The sequence below is a fragment of the Vanessa tameamea genome, chromosome 11 (genome assembly GCF_037043105.1).
Source record: "Vanessa tameamea isolate UH-Manoa-2023 chromosome 11, ilVanTame1 primary haplotype, whole genome shotgun sequence".
NCBI classification, from domain to species: Eukaryota; Metazoa; Arthropoda; class Insecta; order Lepidoptera; family Nymphalidae; genus Vanessa; species Vanessa tameamea.
Genome location: NC_087319.1, coordinates 6,588,904 through 6,608,174, shown reverse-complemented (window position 1 = coordinate 6,608,174; position 19,271 = coordinate 6,588,904). Strand labels below are relative to the sequence as shown.

Below are 19,271 nucleotides of genomic sequence, written 5' to 3'. Positions count from 1 at the left end.
TTTTGCCGGCGGTTTTTCCGAACCGATACGACTTGGGAAACTTCAAAAAAAGAGACTACGCCTTCCTTAAAGGCCGGCAACGCATCTGCAAGCCCCCTGGTGTTGCAGATGTCCATGGGCGGTGGTAGTCACTTTCCATCAGGTAAGCATCTTCCCCGTTTGCCACCTATACAATAAAAGAAAAATACAAATTGAACTTACATACTATGTACATTACATAGTAATATCGTAGTTGAAAAAATAAAATTTAACTAAGTTATACTATTTATAAAATAAAATAGAGGAACATCTACGAGTCATGGCGATTTTGGCCGAGGAAGCCTATCTCAAGATAGACCATAAGTCATGTAATATATTACCTTTAACCTTGGAAGTAAAAAAAAAAACTCGTTTATATAAATTGTTCTCATTATAAAGACAATGCTTAAAATAATGATAAACTAGATAAAATGTGTGTACTATTTAGAATCAAAAAATAATTCTGGGTTTAGAACTGGGTTACTGTTAATTACTTATCTGTACTACGCAATGGCTATATGTCAAATACAAATAGCCGTCATGGCGTCGAATTAATCACTATTCGCTTATGTCATTAATGTCAAATTTCACGTCGCGAACTATTCGCTAAGCATAATGGCTAGATGTTTTTACAATTTGTAATTACAAAATAGAAATCTGCATTTCAGCGTTCTATTAAAGTTCATTAACTTAGTGTATGACAGTAATACAATCTCGTATCGAGAATGAGTAAATTAAATCCACTAGGGCTGTTAGTCAATTATGGTGATTCGGATGAAGACATAGATGAAGGATCACCATTGTCTGCAAAACATAATGATTATACGACTAGCAGACTAGCGAAAACACCAGCGACTTATCCGGGCTATGAATCCAGTTATCAAGCTCCGAACACACCTGCCGGCATTCATCCAGCACCCATACCGCACTGTCGTAAGTAATTTTTAGTTACGATAATTGTGTTAGTTGCAGAACGATAATAAATATAGCAACTTAATATAATAAATATTTGCTTGGAATTATAAAGAAGTAATTTAAACATTTAAGCCATGAAAATTAGACTGTTGTCAAATAAATACTTATAATAATGTCCTTAACGAATTTATATGCTCTGAAACGTGCAGGATAATAAAGTGCACAATTGTAAATAACAAATATGTCGAAGTTATTTAATCAAATTTTTTAAATATACTTTACAAATAATATTATTTAATAATAAAAATAACATAAATACACTAGTCACAATGATTTTTCAAATAACACATACAATTTAAGAGAAAAAAAGCTTACTATAAATTTATTACAATACAAACAATTCATCCCATACAAAAGTTAATATGTGTTATATTTAACTAACATGACTGTATTTTAAATGTTGGATAATAGTAACAACTGAGTTTTTGGCTGCTTTTTCTCAGTAGAATCTGCATTCAGAACAGGTGGTAGCTTCACTTAATATAGTTTGTTAAATGACGATTCAAAAGTGCTTGTAAAAATCTAGTTGAATAAAGTATTTTTGATTTATAAATGAAAACTGGTGGTAAAGGACATCTGGGTTCGAACCACTCATACCAATTCTACTATTCAACTGCCAAAAAGTTGCACTTTGTATTACTTAGTTCCAGTTTGCTCATCAAACTGTGCTTACTTAACAAGTGATATAAGTGTAACAGCTTTTTTTGTTTTAAAATGCCTACATCAGCCATAAAGAGTTTTAGGGGATAACTTAGTATTGGGTTATATATTAAAAAAAAATGTACAACAAAACATTGGTAACTTATATGACTTACAAGCCTTTTTGTGTTAGATATATGACATAATATAAATGACAAATAACATAATTTTTTTTTTTATAATGATCCATGCTTATTGCTTACAGCATGGTCCGCTTGTTATGATGAGAACAGTGGATTCACATATTACTGGAACCAGCAAACAAATGCAGTGACATGGGAAGCTCCACCAGAGTACATGCTTGCTCTCAAATTAGCACAACAACAGTTACATTTGTCAGGTATATAATAAATTAATTTTGTTAATGATAGGTATTAAAATTACAAGAAGTGGTTTAACAGTCTTATAGATCACATTTGCCACCAAAATTTAAATAGAATAAAATAATAAAACAGGGAGTAGACAAAATTAAAATTAATTTTAATCAATGTTTTTAAACTTGAGTAGATAATACAGTAATAAAATTGTTAAATACATAATAAGTTATATTTTGTTATGCAAGAGCTATGTTCAAAACAGGTTCAACAGAAGTGTCGGCTGAGGAATGGCAACTTTACCAGCAAGCACTAGCTGAGAAACAAAATTCACAGAACAAGATTATTGCTAAGACTGCTGTCAATACAACAAAGAAACCTGAGAAGGGAACAAAGGAAAAAAATTCAAAGAGTCTCAAGAAAAGGGCTGCTAGTGATGATGAGGAGGAGTAAGTTGATAAATTATTAGAAAAAACACACATAAAATAACGTAGTTATAACAGATCGCATTTTTATAAGCAAACTGCATATTGGTTTGTTTAATATTTTTTTAACAAGACTCGATTCCAAAGATGCTTAATTGCATCTTTTTTCTTTATTTTTTACAGGAAAATAGAACTTATCACATCCTACCATAACTCTGACTCAGAATCCAATGATGAATCAGAGAAGACTCCACCAGTCAAACCACCTCTACCAAAACCACCAAACAAGTTACCGAAGCATCCGCAGAAGAAACAGAAAACTAAACCACAAGTAGAATTTGGTCCACCATTACCACCAAATCAAAATTACACTGTGCCAATTGGTCCGGAACTACCAACGGGATTGCAAAACGAAAGTACACTCAAATCACCAGAAAATAAGGTTGATATTACAGTTAAACAAGTAAGTTTGCATTGTTATGATTATGAAATATTTTTTAATTCCGTTTTGCACCAATGATGAGAAATAAATCTGATTTTCGCTTAAAGAATAACAATACAAGGGCTCTGGAAACTCATATCTTTTTTAGAAATATAATGCGTTTAATTTTTGAATAATATTTTTTTAACTAAAATAATGGCTAACGTAAAATTATTAACCATTTGAAATCAATTTCGATCAGATTTTGTTTTCACATGGTTTTCTTTGTATTGTTTTTGGACTTTTGCCATATTTTTTTTTAACAAGAAAATGTGTCTCATGTCCTAAGCAATACTAAAAGGGATTTCAGTGAAATTGGAAATGTTATCAAGCATTGTGATGGCTAAAGTTTTCAATCTGAGGTGCATTTGTATATGATATATTAGATGTTTAATAAATATTAAGCTATACATTCAAAAATATTATCTTAATATTTGTCTGTCTGTATGGTATATGTTATATTGTTGTTCTTAAAACACATAGACGTAATTTACTTAATATTAAAATCATTTAATTATTTAACATAACTAAACTACCATGAGAGGTTAAGTATCTTCATAAAACACTAATGAAATTATGGTACTATGTATATATGATTATAGCAAAAGTATACATAAAAATTCTGTTTCTACTATCAAAACAGGATGCTCCTCAAACATCAAAGTCCATCGATGATGACGGCCAAGATGAAAATTGTCTCCTGCAAAAATTAAAAGATAAGGCAAAACTATTGGAGAAACTCGGTGGTGAGTTGCCTTCCGATCTACAGAAAATTATAAAAGACGATACCAAATCTAACAACGCCTCTCCACGAGGTGAATCTAATGCCGCTGAACTCGACATTGACGATTTATTACAAGAGATCGAGAAAACGGAATTGCCAAAAGTTAAATCCAAAGATATTAATGAAAGGCAGAAATCGAACAGAAATAGTACAAGCAGTTCTCCAAAAAGCGGTGAAAGAACACCTCCGTTAGAAGAATTTCATGCACTATTCCCGAACACCAATGGACCTTCAACGTCATTGTTTCCAAGCGCTGCTAATATAGACGAAAGTAAACCAGATATCAAGCCAGAGGCTCCAGTCGTTGTAGAAAAGGAAAAAAAGGAAAATGTCTACTTAACGAATTTAGATGTACCAATAGAAAACGTTGGTAGAAAGAAATTGAGGATATCTAATTCAGTATTGCCAGATCGGAGAAAGGAGAAAGTTGAACTACCGGTCTATACAACAAAATATTCCCAATTTATTGAAGGGTTCTCGAATGAAAGAACCGGTTTGGGTTTCACTAAAGAAGAAGACACTGGAAGTAGTCCAAAGAACATGATAAATTATGGCAATGGTCTAACATTTACTAAAGGAGAAACTTTGAATGAGGAAAAAAAAGATGAAGATCTAGATGACTTGACTGATTTAGTGGAAGCCAAGTTGAAGTTTCTTAATCAGTTGCAGCCGTGCGTGTTGTCGCCGCTGCAGGAAATGTTGATCCAGATGCAGGTTTGTGTTTTGTATTTAATTCTATTTATATCTATATTATATCAGGTATGTTGAACAGATATAGATAAATTGTTATCTTTATTAGAAAAAGTTTTAAATATTATCAATATCAAGATTTCAAAGGATTAACTTGTTTGATGTTTATATTGCATCATTGGATCTATTCGTGCATAGGATACTTGTGAATCATAGGTAGTGCCAGTGCCCTAAGAATGATTAAAACTCCCCCCAAAGTTTTTATTATTAACCCTATTTGAAAAGAACATAACTTTTCTTTCCTTTAATTTAGTTTTTCTTAACTTTCATTTGCATTTTCTTGCTTCTTTCTCATAGTCTTTCCATACAATATGTTTGGATTTTTTGTACTAATTTTCCCCTAAAAACCCTTCCTCTGTACATCTTGATTCCCCCCTAAATTCGGTGAGAAATTGTCGTAACTGCACGCGCCCGGTCGCGGTTGCAGACGCTGGTGTCGGCGTTCCGCGCGGGCGCGCTGTCGGGCGCGTACTGGCGGCGCTGGGCGCGCGGCGCGGAGGGCGCGCTGGCGCAGCACGAGGCGGCCGCCGCGCCGCCCGGCTGGCTCTGCGTCTTCCAGAGGTACGCCCGTCCCTTACATAACCGCCCGCCCGTCTTGACGCCCGACGGCCGCGAGTCACACCGACCGCGTTGGATCGCTGCTTCATGTTTTTAAATCCGCGATTTTAACATCATTTAATGTGTACAATTGACATGGTGTTCGGTGCGACCTTATTAGGGACGAAATTATTTTATTTTCATATAATATATTTCCTGTTATAATAGCCACACCATTACTATTTTTAAAATACGAGTGTGCTTCGCGGTTAAGCGGGACCCCGTTAGTTATCTTTCTTTTAAATAATCATTATTCTCGATAGATTTATGACCTTGAACTCTTATCACAAAGACTACCATTTATAATAATTAATTAATCAGATATACTCATCTTTTATTAAGCGTCTCCCCTGTTCAGTTCTTTGCCACGCAGTGCTGTCAATGGCCGACTGTTGTTCGTTGAACTTTATAGATGCACTGTCACTGTGCTGTTGTCAGATGACTTTACTGCTATAACACTTATTCGGGATGCATCCTGACCTGATTTTAATGTGTTATCAGAGCTCTCTAGAGCCGTCATGATTGTGTTAGTTCAGAGGGTGATAATCATCACTCCATTTGTTATATCTAATGTCACCAATTTACTGAGTTTATCTTCTAAAGAAGTAACATTGTAAGCTTCTAAAATATGGTTAACTAGTTTTCAGGCTCCATTTATACTCCTACTTCTATCTACTAGTATCATCGCAATATCCAACTGTTAAAATAGAATTAAAAGTCATAAGTATATATGGTCCTATAACTCCTCAATCACCAATTCACTAGATAACTTGATATTTTTGTTCTCAACTGTCACGTTAAACAGATAATAATCAATTGTGAGAAGTCGAAGGTTTTTATAAATAGTTAATGGGCCAACTTTCAAAATGAGATAAAAATAAACTATTTATATATAGTGTATTATGTCCGAAGATATTTGGATAAACTACATTAGTTTCGAGCAGTGTATATCACTCGACACAGTGTATATAATATCGAGATTGGCGACTATTTGATTTTCATTTATTAGTTATTTCGATTTTTTTTTATCGTTTTAATGATTAGGAAGCATATACATTAAAAAATATCCTTCAACCCTCTTCCATTTTCATCGACATTCCGTCTATACGCACGTGGTAAAACTATAGTCCTAAAAATTTAATTAATAAATAAAATATTAGCTTCAATAGATGCTAACGTTTTCAATGTCTCTTGTATACATATTTATAAAAAAATAATTTCTGAATTCACGAATTCTTTAATATATCACTTATTGATGTTATCTATTATGTGTCGGTGTGACTAGCAGCCGTGAACTCTGAAGGTAATTGTTACGTGGTGTATTTTTTTTTGACAGACTTATTGTGGTGTAAACTTAATATGATGAAAATATTACTATTTTAATTTGGTGAATACGTGTATAGTTTAAAAGACTGATAACAATTATTATATACATTTGTTGTTTTTGTATTGTATAATTAAAAAAAAAAACTTGATAGGGATATGTTTTTCATGCGTTTATGTAACACCCTGTATTTCATTGCTTCTGTGATATATAAGTACCTGATATAGTTAATAGATTAATAAATCATTATTAATAATCGTAGTTTCTTTAAACCTTTTTATCATCCTGAGTTAATAATTACAATATTATAATTTTAGTAGGCGATTCAGTTTTTTTAAGGAGATTGTTCATTGTTATTAAAATCTAATTTATATGAAAAGCATTTTAACACCAATACAAGTATGTAGCTATATGTAGTGAAATTTATGGAAGAATGTAGAAGATAGAAGCTTAAGGAAGGAAAGAGAAGGCAAGAGAAGGCGACGCGCCGCGGACCGTGGTGAGAATGCAAATAATTTATTTAACATTTTTATTTCTTGGTAATACACTTTGATCTTTTTCCAGGTGGCCTTTAGTGTGGCGATTAACATTTTGTGTCTGCGAATATTAGAAAAATTACGTAGCAGGTGTATACTGAAAAAATGTTAGTAGTTGTACATTTGTTGGTGTTTAAACAAACGCAAAAGGGTCAAAGATATTTTAAAAATCGGAAATGGAAAGTTTTATAAATATAGTTCAGGAAATTAGGTTAAATTATTTCGCGGCAGACACGACCTGGAATTCTAACTAGAGGGATTAAGTATGAACAGAATTTTTATAATATTCACGTCGTGCGAGAATTCTTCCATTACACATTTACATCCGAGGATTTAATCGAGAATGGAAGAGTTTTTGTTACAATCATGTGTATGTTTTAAGACTGCCTTGTGATTTTAATATGCGACTGTATTAATGAATAGTTTGTGTTTTATTTGAAATCTAAAAGAAATGATATCTTCAAGGATTCAATGTAAAAACAGTTTTACAAAACAATATTTTAAGATTTATTTTAACGTTTTAAATCAGTCGCAGATTTAAAAGAACTCGGTGTACTAAAAACTTCTCCGCGCTAAATATTTCTACTGTTCCCTTGTGACTGCAGGTCTGAGGGGCGGTACTGCTACCGTCGAGAGTCGGACGGGTTCGTGCAGTACGAATACCCAGCTGTCGCCAATACAGACATGGATATTTGTACCACACCACCGCATCCAAGTACGGAACCGAAGGTGTGTACCATTATTGTATTTATATTAGGTACGATTGGTATGTACAGATACGCTGGTTCTGTTGTTCATTATAGTCATTTTATTCTTCTGACCTATTTCGGCCGAGCCATAGCATATTATTATAGTAATCAAAATCTATTTCCTCACCTGATTCGGTGGTAGGGCTTCGGATATCAGATATTCTACCACCAAACAGATATACTTAATATTGTTGTGTTCCGGTTTGAAGGGTGAATGTTCCAGTGTAGCTACAGGCACAAGAGACATAACATCTTATCTTCCAAGTGTGGTGGCGCATTTGCGATGTAAGGAATGTTTAATTTCTTAATGAGTTAATGTCTATGGGTGATGATGACCCATTACCATCAGGTGGCCCATTTGAACCGTCCACCTTCCTATAGTATAAAAAAAAACACTAAAACTCACTCATATAATCGACGCTGTGCGGTACTGTAAATACTTCCAACTTCTATTGTGATTTTCTTTACAGAATAACTCTCTAATTCATTCTGGCTCTTCCTAAGTTTTTTTTGGGTTTCTGAATTTATTGTAGTAGGTATTACATTGTTACACTTTAATTTTATCCTTTTTTTGTAACTTTTTTATTGTAAATTATAATATTATATATATTACAGTTTAGATATAAATGGCAAATAAAATATAAATATACAAATGCATGTCTTAGCGTGTTGTTTGCCGATTGCAAAAAATCAATGATTGTTACTGTTATTATATAACACGTTAGTAGCAACGTCAGTAGCAACGTCAGTGGCACCGGGACAATATTAAAAATTAAGTAATAAATAATTTTGTTCACCGTAAACTTGAAGTAAAATTGTATTAATTTGTATTGACAAACTCTGTTAGAAGTTTGTATAAGCTCTTATTGCCTTCTTAAATTTCCAGACAACTTGACATTGGCATAATGCATGTGGAATAACATTATATTAAATGTTATATACAAATATAAAATTAACAGAACAAATCATAATAATATGATGATTGTGAATTAAAATGACGCAAGTGCCTTTTGTACAATTACATTTCTAACACAAGCCATGAAACGCAGATGCTACAAATGTGAATCGTATGAATTTATAGCAGGAGGTGAACCCTCCGCCGCCGCCCCCGTCCCCCCCGCGCTGTTGGCGCACCACCCCCCCGCCTCCCGGCACTGACCCGGTGGCCCCTCCGCCGCCACGGATCGTGAGTTGGTTTGCTATGTTAATGATGCTTATTTGATTATATTTTACAAAAAACAGACACACTCGTTACGTTTATTCAAAAAAAATGTGACGTAGATTATTCGTATCAATCAAATAGAAATAAAACAGTGTCCTTATGTTCTGTTATTAGCGAACATTATTGTCTTCAATGTAAATAAGTAATGCCATATCAAATATTAGTTATATTTTATTATATGTTACATATAAGCTTTTCTACTTTAGCAAGAACCAAAGAAAGAAATAGGCGATGAATTGCAATCGTTCTACAACGATATAGCTGAGCTGGAGAAAACTTCGGGCTCCACAGAACCGAACTCTCCCGAGCCACCGCCGCCGCCGGAGATCAGCGACAAATCCAAGGATAAAGAAAACAAAGTGGTCAAAAAGAAGCCCAAGGTAAAAAAAATGGTTTTGGTTTTTTCACCTAACTTGATGAAACTACTTGAAACTGTTTGTTTATTCAAACGACAGATTGAATTAATATTAAATTATATAAAATATTGTCATTATTTATTTATATATATAGGGAGCAGCGATATTTCAGTTGGCAAAACGTTGGACTAAAACGCAAAATGTCGATCTCACGATTTAAATTTTCAGAACGCGTGGGAGCTTTGGCCGCGCGGGGTTTCACGTAACATGTAATTGTAATGTGTAATGAGCGATGGCAGATGAATGGCATTCCTAATGTGTATGTTCTTAATTTGTTTCAGATGAAGGTATCATCGTCGTTAGGGATGAAACAAAAATCCGTATCTACTCTCGTTGCGAAATGGCAACAGGTCGCTGATGAAATAAATTCTGACTGATTTTTTTTATAGCAATTGTAAAATAGCAAGTGTAAATATATTTGTATAATAATAAAATATTTTTGTCGCTCTAAAACTACCAAAAAGCTAATTTCCAAAAACTCCGTAATTTCTAAATAATGACAATCATATTATGTATTTAATATTTCTATATAGCAACATTCAATACCATAGATGTTTGTTTTCCAGGATGCTAGAATTGCCTTAATTTATATTTTTATTGAAGATATGACGTGAACTTTACGTAATGTATTTTATACTGTACATACTAGTTATATTTTGTATCTAACTTTAAATATTTTATGATTAAATTTAAAAATAATGCTCTTACAAGCGTTTTATTTATACCTTTCGATTGATTTTATTTCTAGATCAATGTAATTTACAAAGGACAAAATAAATTCTACGCTTATTCTTGTATAGGCTTTTTAAAATAAAAAACTTTGGATGTATGAATTCAACAAAAATATACGATATTCAAAATATAGTAATTTTATTTAAAAATAATACCCCTTTTTAAATAGATCTATTATCACAACTATTGTTATGTACAGCTCTTAAGTTGGCCTTAGTGCCTATGTAAATGGTTTTTGACACGACCCAACACACAACTTTATGTCAAAAAAAAGGTATAATCAATATAATTACTGGCAACAAGCTACCTTTTTTTCTCGTTGGGAAAACGCATTGCGCGTTTTCCCCACATAAAATCTGGTCGGTATCCACATACCGCCCCCCCATTTTATATGGGTCAAGTTTCACGACTCGCTCGTTCCCAGGACACCTAGTGCGCCCTAGTACACTAGAATACCCACTAAAAAACTAGCGGTACCCTCTCCGTCTTTTTGTCCGGCGCCTCAGGATCGCTTTCGCATGCTACCGTCACGTCCTGACGGTCGGCCCGCCTATGCGGGCCTCCCGTTCCGTTGCCTACTGCGTGTTTTCGCAGAAGGAGCACATTTCCGACCAGCACGCCTCGCTGCCGAGCATAGCGTTGATGACGTTTGGCACCGTAGGGCCCCCACGAAGCACACTCAGTCGGGCTGTGGTACGCCGTGTCCATTTGCGCATCGCACTTGTGGCAGGTCTGTGACACTTTCCGCCGCGCTATCCCGTGCAGGTAGTGCTTGCCGAAGCATACGTGTCCGATAAGTAAGTACCTGCGTCATCCTAAAAAGCTGTAAGCCTACTAAGATGTTAAAAATGCAATTTAAAAAATAATTCTGGTCGTAGTAAGATATAATGTTTGTCAATAATAATAATAATAATATCATGAGAATGTTACCATTCAAAAAATCCAAGCTGCTATCAATTCTATTTTACGATAGGTGATTGATATATCTTTATTTATAATACAACACTATTCAATTTAACTACTTATCTATATATCTTATTTTTACTCATATTATAAATGCGGAAGTAACTCTTGGTTTAAAGCAACTTCAAGGAAGGACATTTTATGCCTAAGCTATTTTTTATGCCTAATACCTGATTACTAACCCCTAAAGGCCTTTTCCCTTCCTGAAAGGCCGGCAACGCACCTGCAAGCCCCCCGGTGTTGCAGATGTCCATGGGCGGTGGTAGTCACTTTCCATCAAGTGAGCCTCCTGCTCGTTTGCCACCTCTAACATAAAAAAAAGCGAGCTGAGTCGCGGAAGATAACTTGTATCCTATAAATTACAACATTTTCCCTAATCACGGAATTAGTGCCTAAACATTTGAGTTCTGATTTTCAAGATAACGGTTGAATATGCAAATCATTGAAGATATTAACAAAATAATTTATTTAAGAATATTACCTAGGTACGTGGGATATGAAATGTAAAAGCTCATTGTAAAAAAAGCACATATTTTTTATTTAATAGTTTCAGTTATAAATATACACAAACCAAAACCAAATTATTGATCTGGAAATTTTGCACACACTTTTGTTATAGATATATACATATATACCATGTACATATAATATTACAATAAAGTTCAAAATTTTCAAAGGAATTATACTTAATATAATCTGAATATAACAAACGTTAGCAAGGTGAATTTAATAAATCAACAAATAATTAAATTTTTCACAATGATTTTTTACGAGCATATGAAACCGGACCGTGTCAAAGGATATTTGATTGGGTACAAAAAAAAGGCCCGTTTCACGTGTCCATTTCGGATTCAATGAATAACACTTGATTAGAGAATATTTTTTACTTTTCGATAAACTTTGTCTTTTGTTATACTTTAACAAATTACGTACCTACATTTAAAATGTCGGTATTACTATATTGGTGCATTGTTAATACGCTAATAAATTTCAAATAAGTTATAATTTACTCAATAAAATTAAAATGACTGGCTGACATTCAACGATAGGTCAAACAGGAAGAAATTTTGCCTAGGAATACCTTATGCAGCGTAGGTACGTAGTAAGAAAACATTTTTATTAATTCATCAAAAAGGGAAACATTTGGAAGGGAAAAATTTCTATAAAATATTGACCTTTTTTTCAATCTTTGAAATATGTATATAAATCGGCTTCTATTTATGAGTAAAACATCGATAAAGTTTTTCTGTGAATTCATCCCTTGAGAGGGTGAAATTGGAAATGAAAGTGTACAAGTTTACCTTTTTGATGTTAGAAATTGGTGTTTAGACATATGTTTCTGAGTAAAAGACTGCTGTTACAGCGTTTAATGTTTGATGAGATATCTTATCGGATATACGGCTAGTCGTTAATATAAAAAGTACAATTTAAGTTGTACACGTAGATGTAATACTAAATAAAGTATATAAAAGTCAGTTAGTTTACGAAATAAACTCATTCATTTAAGAAATGAGTACAATTGTTCCATCACACGTTAATTTCCATATTAATCAAATATCTCAACACTACAGTAGAACGCCGATTATCCGAATTAATTGGGACCGGCGTCGATTCGGATAATCGGACATATAATAAAGAAAAATAAACTGTCACGTACAGAATAAATTTTATTAAGTTTAACAAACACAGTTCTACAATAACGCTCGATTGAACATCCCGATCAGAGTAATTTGCAACCCCATTAGGCCTTAACAAAAATACAAAGTATAAAAATTAACAAAAATGACTTGGTTTTAATTTTTTATATTACTCTTAGGACCGATTCGGATAAAATTGGCGATTCGGTTAATCGGCGTTCTACTGTACGTCCATTTCGATAATATAAATATTTTGCAATCCGCATTCCGCACGCTGTACTGTACTGAATGTTATAATTAAATAGACAAGTCAGTAATTAAATTAAATAAAGTAGAAAAGACATCTTACATCAATAGTAGGCTTCGTTCATTCGGCAAAGTTATCCCCTAAGGCCGGCAAGTTTAGTCGAACAATAAATAATATAATCTTTGTGAAACAAATAATTACTTAGATGGCTTCATATTTACAAGTACTCCAAATACATTTATTTTACGAATATAAGTAGATTTGGAAATTATACTGGAAAATAATGCGTTTTTAATAATTCTGCCGCTATATCTAGCGGCAGAATTATTATAGATTATCTGCGTTCTGATTTTGTCGTTACTATCTATGGGTGTACCAATATTTTTATTTGATTTCATTTATTTGATTCCGATAAACACAGGCTAATAATAACAAAAAATTACCTACGTATATGACGGAGGATGAGCCTCAGTTTCATCAGTATGGTCCATAGTGGGTAAGTTTCAAGCAGTGGGTGTTAATGGGTAATGTTGTAGCAACGAAACACAGTAGATTAAACAACTCGTTTATAATATTAAATTGTAGTATCTTAGTTATAACTTGGAACGCGCGTCGGTATCAATATTCAACCGCACTGCTCGGCTGCTGCTCGAGAAATGTCGAGTGCGCCGCTCAGCCGGTGAATCATTGACTACGTCGAGCGTCGATAGAGGGCGCTAACGTTCCAATGATCTTCTTGGTGTGGTTTCTGTAGTTACTTTTTCTCATCATACTCTGCACATTTATATTTCATGGTAAAAAGTTATATTATCAATACAATATAAGCCGATTAGCCGATATTACAATACAATTTTTTTAAGTTTAACTTGATAAGAACTTCTAGACAGTTACTTACTACAAAAAACTTTATCCTTAAGGGTAAGGACTACTTACGGCTTACGGCCCTTACGGCTTAATCTTCTCGCCTGTGTGTCTACTGTCTTCTCGCTTAGGTATATTTAACCAGTATTATACATCCGTAAGATTATTACGACATGAAACGATGATGGAGGTTATCACACATAAGAGCCGCGCGTTTGTTTGATGGCTTAGTTTTATTATATTAAAACTATCTACCTGATTAGATTTTGGCTCAAAGGCTAAACAAAAATAAGACATTATAATAGCGCACAATAACGCATAGTCCAATGACAGGAGAGTGATCAGACAGCAGGACTAATGACTTTACATATTTTCCGACCCGTTTGTGCTACACACAAAGTAATCCTAATTCCGGACTGCTACTGAGAATTCCAAATTGTCCGATCTGGGTTCGAGTCTATTACCGCACAATTTGCAGCATTATTAGCTAGTAATTTTATCAGTCAGAAAGGTGAAAATACTATATCTACTCGGTGGTGGCTTTGTGCAAGCCCGTCTGAGGAGATACTATCCACACTCTATACTATCTACAGTAGAATCTACATTTCGTTCGTTTTTTTATGAATAAAATTTTATGTTGTAAAATAACATGACATTTATTGGCTGGATTTCGGAATATACATATTAATTCCAATTTTCACGGAAAAAGAGCTTAAAAGCTTTTGAATTAAAAAACCGTATATATGTAGATTAAGGTAGTAGTAAATTTATTCTCTCTATCCAGATTTGGTTATCGATTTCCAATATTTTTTACGTATCGGTAGACACACTTAATTTAGTACGGAACGGATAACTGTATTTCTTTTATTGAGGTTGAACGAACAAATCCTTAGAATCATACAAATTTAGATCCCATTTTTGGTTACGCAATGGCAATAGAGAATGGCTCTTTTGGTCGAGATAGACAAGTGACTTATTTTTTCGTCAATTTTTCTGCCATGGAACGAGTAACCTCCATATTCATTCTTTAATTCATTACAATTTATTCAACTATAAAAGTTAATTTAAATTATTCTTAAACTAAATTCATAAGACCGGTTTGACCAAACAAAATAATTTGGTAATTGTTAACGTCACGTTTAAAGTTAAACAGCTGTGCAGATAACCCGATAGTCGTGTTAGGTTAGTTAGAATTAATTTTAGCTAATTAATTAATTAAGATTAACTCTATATGAAGGTTGTGAGTTCAAATCGAGGCAAAATCCGCGAAGTAAATTTTGATTTACTTATCTAATTATTATTGATTCATCTCTTGTTAGCCGTTGAAAGATAACATCGTGAATCGTGTTGCACGAAATTCTGTAACAAGTGTATCCGTCCAGCAACCTACATTGGAGCAGCGTGATTTCATAATCTTTTCAAGAGGACAAAATGCCTTAGCCTAGTATTTGAAAATTTACCAGCTCTTTTTTACAAAAGCATGATATACAAAAGTTCTCTGGCAACACCAAATGAAATTCCAATTTAAATCTCAATCGTAATTCAAATTTGGAACGATTCGATCTTCGTTTACGAATATTCGTGTTTTACATTATACACTACTTTTCGGCTTATCATTTAAAACATTAAATTAAATACTATATGGTAAAAGTAAATAAAGCGAGCTATTTAAATTTAAGTCGCGTGAATATTATCAGTCCTACGCAAAGGGTTAACTAACTTAATAACATTGTCAGCCCTCGCGTATTCTTGTAATTTTACTGGCATTATACTCGTAGGTGTTGGATCAAAATTCTTATATTTAATCTTTGGGGCGAATAAATTTAAAGAACGGTTTTAGTAATTGGGTTGAATAAAATGTCAACGAATATACATACCCACACCACCCAAAATTCAGAACCCCATATACCTTATTCAGTAACTGCAATTACTAAATAGTATTATCACATTTTTCTATTTTCTCCAAACATAAAATCAATGCACCTGTCGGCTCCCTGCTGTTGCAGATGTATGGGTAGTCTTTTTCAGTCAACTGAAGCTCCTGCTCGTTAGCCACCTATTCCATAAAAAAATCGTATGATAATGTTGATCTACATTCAATGAAATAACCTTGCTTGTAAGTTGCTTCCACTAGTTGACGAATTTGTTTAAATTTTTGAAAACCACTCGAGTCTGTACACTGGTTTACACGGGCTCAAAACAGAACGCAGTCATACAAAGTTTGTTTGGCGGTATAATCCCTACTAATGTTATAAATTCGAAAGTAAGTCTGTTTGTTATCTATTAACGCTGAACCAATATAGATGAAATTAGGTACGGAAATAGTTTGCGTCCCGAAGGGCTAATATAGTTTTTATCACGAAAACCATCTCTTTAGGGTGGATAAATAGAGGGATGGAAGTTTGTATGGGGAATCAATCAATTGCCTGTGTAAGTATGTATGTATAAAATTATTTCATATATTCTTATCCTGGCGATAGTTTGATCGATGTAGAAGCTGACGTGCTCCATCTTGTTTTTTTTGTGGCATTGGTTGGCGGACGAGCATATGGGCCATCTGATGGTAAGTGGTCACCACCGCTCATAGACAAAGGCGCTGTAAGAATTATTAACCATTCTTCACATCACCTATGCGCCATCAACCTTAGAAACCAAGATGTTATATCCCTTGTGCCTGTGATTACACTGGCTCACTCACCCTTCTAACCGGAACACAACAATACAGAGTACTGTTATTTGCCGGTAGAATATCTGATGAGTGGTTGGTACCTACCCAGACGGGCTTGCATAAAGTCCTACCACCAAGTGAATCATCGTCATCTTTTGTTAATTTACAACACAGTGGTCAGTATAAAATCCTCCTACATCAAAAAGTACATATAAGTGATGTCATGTGATCGTTCAGTGTCGAGCCTATTAATCTCAAACATATATACTGACCATCCATTTTTATTTACAACAATAATATGAAATAAATCCCTATTTGTGTCCTTAAAAGAAAACCATTGTTTACAATAAATATTTATTTATATGAATCGTGATAGTCATTAGGGTAAAGCCGTCGATTATCCAGTCTAGACTGCGAGTGACTGGAAAACGGGTTGTTTTTGTTTGAAATATATAGAGTAAGGTCAATGACTCTACAACACATTGTTGACTAACATGAATAGTTTTGAGTTTTCTTTCAAGTTTCTATTAACTAACCTCAAATATTTTTTTCTATGTATTAAATGTAGTATAAATGTGTGTACTATATATACGAGACAAATATTTACGTCAGTGTGTGTATGGTAGAATTATTTTATCGTGCGAGTTAAATTACAAACTGTGGCGTAACAGTAAATATATTCCAAGAAGTAACGAGATACTTATATATTTAACCTTCACGTAAAACAAAAGTTTCTGAACATTATCTTGGTAGGGCTTTGTGCAAGACCGTGTATCAAAAGGTATCAGACATCCACACATCATATATTCTAAGGCTAAGCGGCAATAGTTAGTACTAAAGTGTTCCGGTTAGACGGGTGAGTGAGCCAAGTAACTATGGGCAACAGGGGCACATCCACCAACCAGTGTAATGAAAAAACTCTACAAGTACGGTAGAGTTATAATCAAATTAAAATATCAAAAAGTTGCACGCGACATTGAAGACAATATTTATAACATAATATAAAGGTTACGTCGGTTGTCAACATTTCATGAGTAAGAAGTGATTTCTTACATAATATGGCTGTAGGTGTCACAATACATGTGACTGAATTTTGTTGTTTAAAAAAAAAAAAAAAATTAGGCGCTTGAAAACAGAACTGCTCGTTCTATTTTATCAAGTAGGTCAACCCGGCTCACCGCTACTTGTTAACAATTAAATAAAAAAAATTACAAATGTAACGGATACTCGTAGCTTAGATTGGGGTTAATAAAAATTATTAGTTGAAATAATTTGTAAGTTATTTCGTTAAGTAAATTTCGGTATGTGGTTGTGCTTGTGTGTTATAACCGAAAATATTCTATTATTAGTGCCAAAGTATTCGCTTTATAATATGAATTATAATCTGTCTGTGTTGTAATTTGATCAAACAAGAAAGATCTCCATAGAATTGCAAATTACATACAAGATTAAGATCTAATTATATTTGTTAAATTTTTTTTTTTTAGTTGTAAAGGACTTGTTAGGATAAAAAATCATAATAACAGTATCTATTCTCAAACACTCATAGTCCAGTTCGCGGGAAATTAGCTGTTAACTTGTGGTCTCCTCAATATCAGGTACAGGTGCATTTGCGTTCATTATTTTTGAATACAATAAATAAAATGTTTATAGTAAAATATTTTGATATATTTGAGCTGCTTAAATATCCTTTAGTAAATAATAAGATGTCTTTTTAATATTTTCGAGTGCTTTTATGATGATATTCGACATATCTAAACAAAAACTAAGTGATTGCCGCCCGGAGAACTATAAAACAATAATATGAAATTAATGATTTCTTAAGAATAATTTGATGATAATCTACCATTTTATATATATTTTATATATTTTTTATAATAATTAAATATTTAATTTTTGCATTACAGATGGAAGCGGTTGGACAAAAATAACCTATATGACATTATCTTTAATCTCGTGACTGAAAAATTCGTGAATAAAGGCGATCCATGCTAATATTGTGTAGATAACACGTTGCCCGTTCCACATGCACGGAATACAATATCAGTAGAATAACAAAAATATATTTTGTAATTCTAATCGGAGGCTTTATTCATAAATCATAATGTGTTTTATATCAATCGGATTATAAAATCGGAAAGAATATGAATAATAAATCATACCTCTTATTACATGTAATATATCTATATAAATGTATGTATCAAAAATCAAAATATTCTTTATTCAAGTAGGCTCATAAAAGCACTTTTGTATTGAAAATTTTAAAGCCATCACCGGTCAAACTCAGTAGTTACTATTTTCCACAATTATTTTTTAAATATTCTATCTAGAAGTCAATAAATACGATGTTCACGTTTTTTTATCTTTAATATAATATTGTATGAGTGAGCCTTATTTATCAATGTTTTTATGATATGAGCTTTTTTTTGCCCAGAGGATAGGATTAGCGTTTCGTTTCAACAGGGAGAATGCTGCTAGCATTCTTGCCACTATTCCACATGGTCATGATTTGTATGATGTAAATACATGTTATAAATACATTATATGAAATCATACCAATATATAATATTAGTATGATGATGGCTAGTTTTAAAAATACAGTATACCATTTATTAATTTATTTTTATTATTAAGCCTAAGCACAGCGATATTTCACTGCGATGAATTAAAGTAAATTAAAATCAATGATGACAGCTAGTAACTCTCAAAGGAACGTTGCCGACTGTCACTATTGTCCCCATTTCACTGTATTTCCGAGATCAGCTGAAAATTGTTAAATAAATAATTTGTGATTTAAAATTTTACGCGTATTTGTCAGGTAATATATTTTGACTTAGAGAGACGGATTTAATTTATTTTATTTATTTAACTTT

General features: G+C 33.2%; 2 protein-coding genes across 3 annotated transcripts in view; both read left to right on the top strand.

Annotated features, from left to right (window-relative positions):
- Window positions 1–19,271, top strand: part of LOC113395166 (uncharacterized) — a 399,509-nt gene that overhangs the window by 91,470 nt on the left and 288,768 nt on the right. The gene's annotated exons all lie outside the window — the stretch shown is intronic.
- On the top strand, window positions 560–10,000 carry LOC113395163 (formin-binding protein 4-like). Of its 2 annotated transcripts, none has more exons than XM_026632722.2 (10): window positions 560–951; window positions 1,898–2,032; window positions 2,272–2,455; window positions 2,615–2,894; window positions 3,556–4,410; window positions 4,874–5,007; window positions 7,509–7,632; window positions 8,737–8,838; window positions 9,081–9,254; window positions 9,572–10,000. In XM_026632722.2, the coding sequence occupies exons 1-10, from the start codon at window positions 744–746 to the stop codon at window positions 9,665–9,667; spliced, it is 2,292 nt and encodes a 763-aa protein (XP_026488507.2). In that variant the 5' UTR covers window positions 560–743; the 3' UTR covers window positions 9,668–10,000. The 2 variants fall into 2 exon arrangements, with proteins under 2 accessions (XP_026488507.2, XP_026488504.2); XM_026632719.2 differs by having other exon boundaries at window positions 8,734–8,838.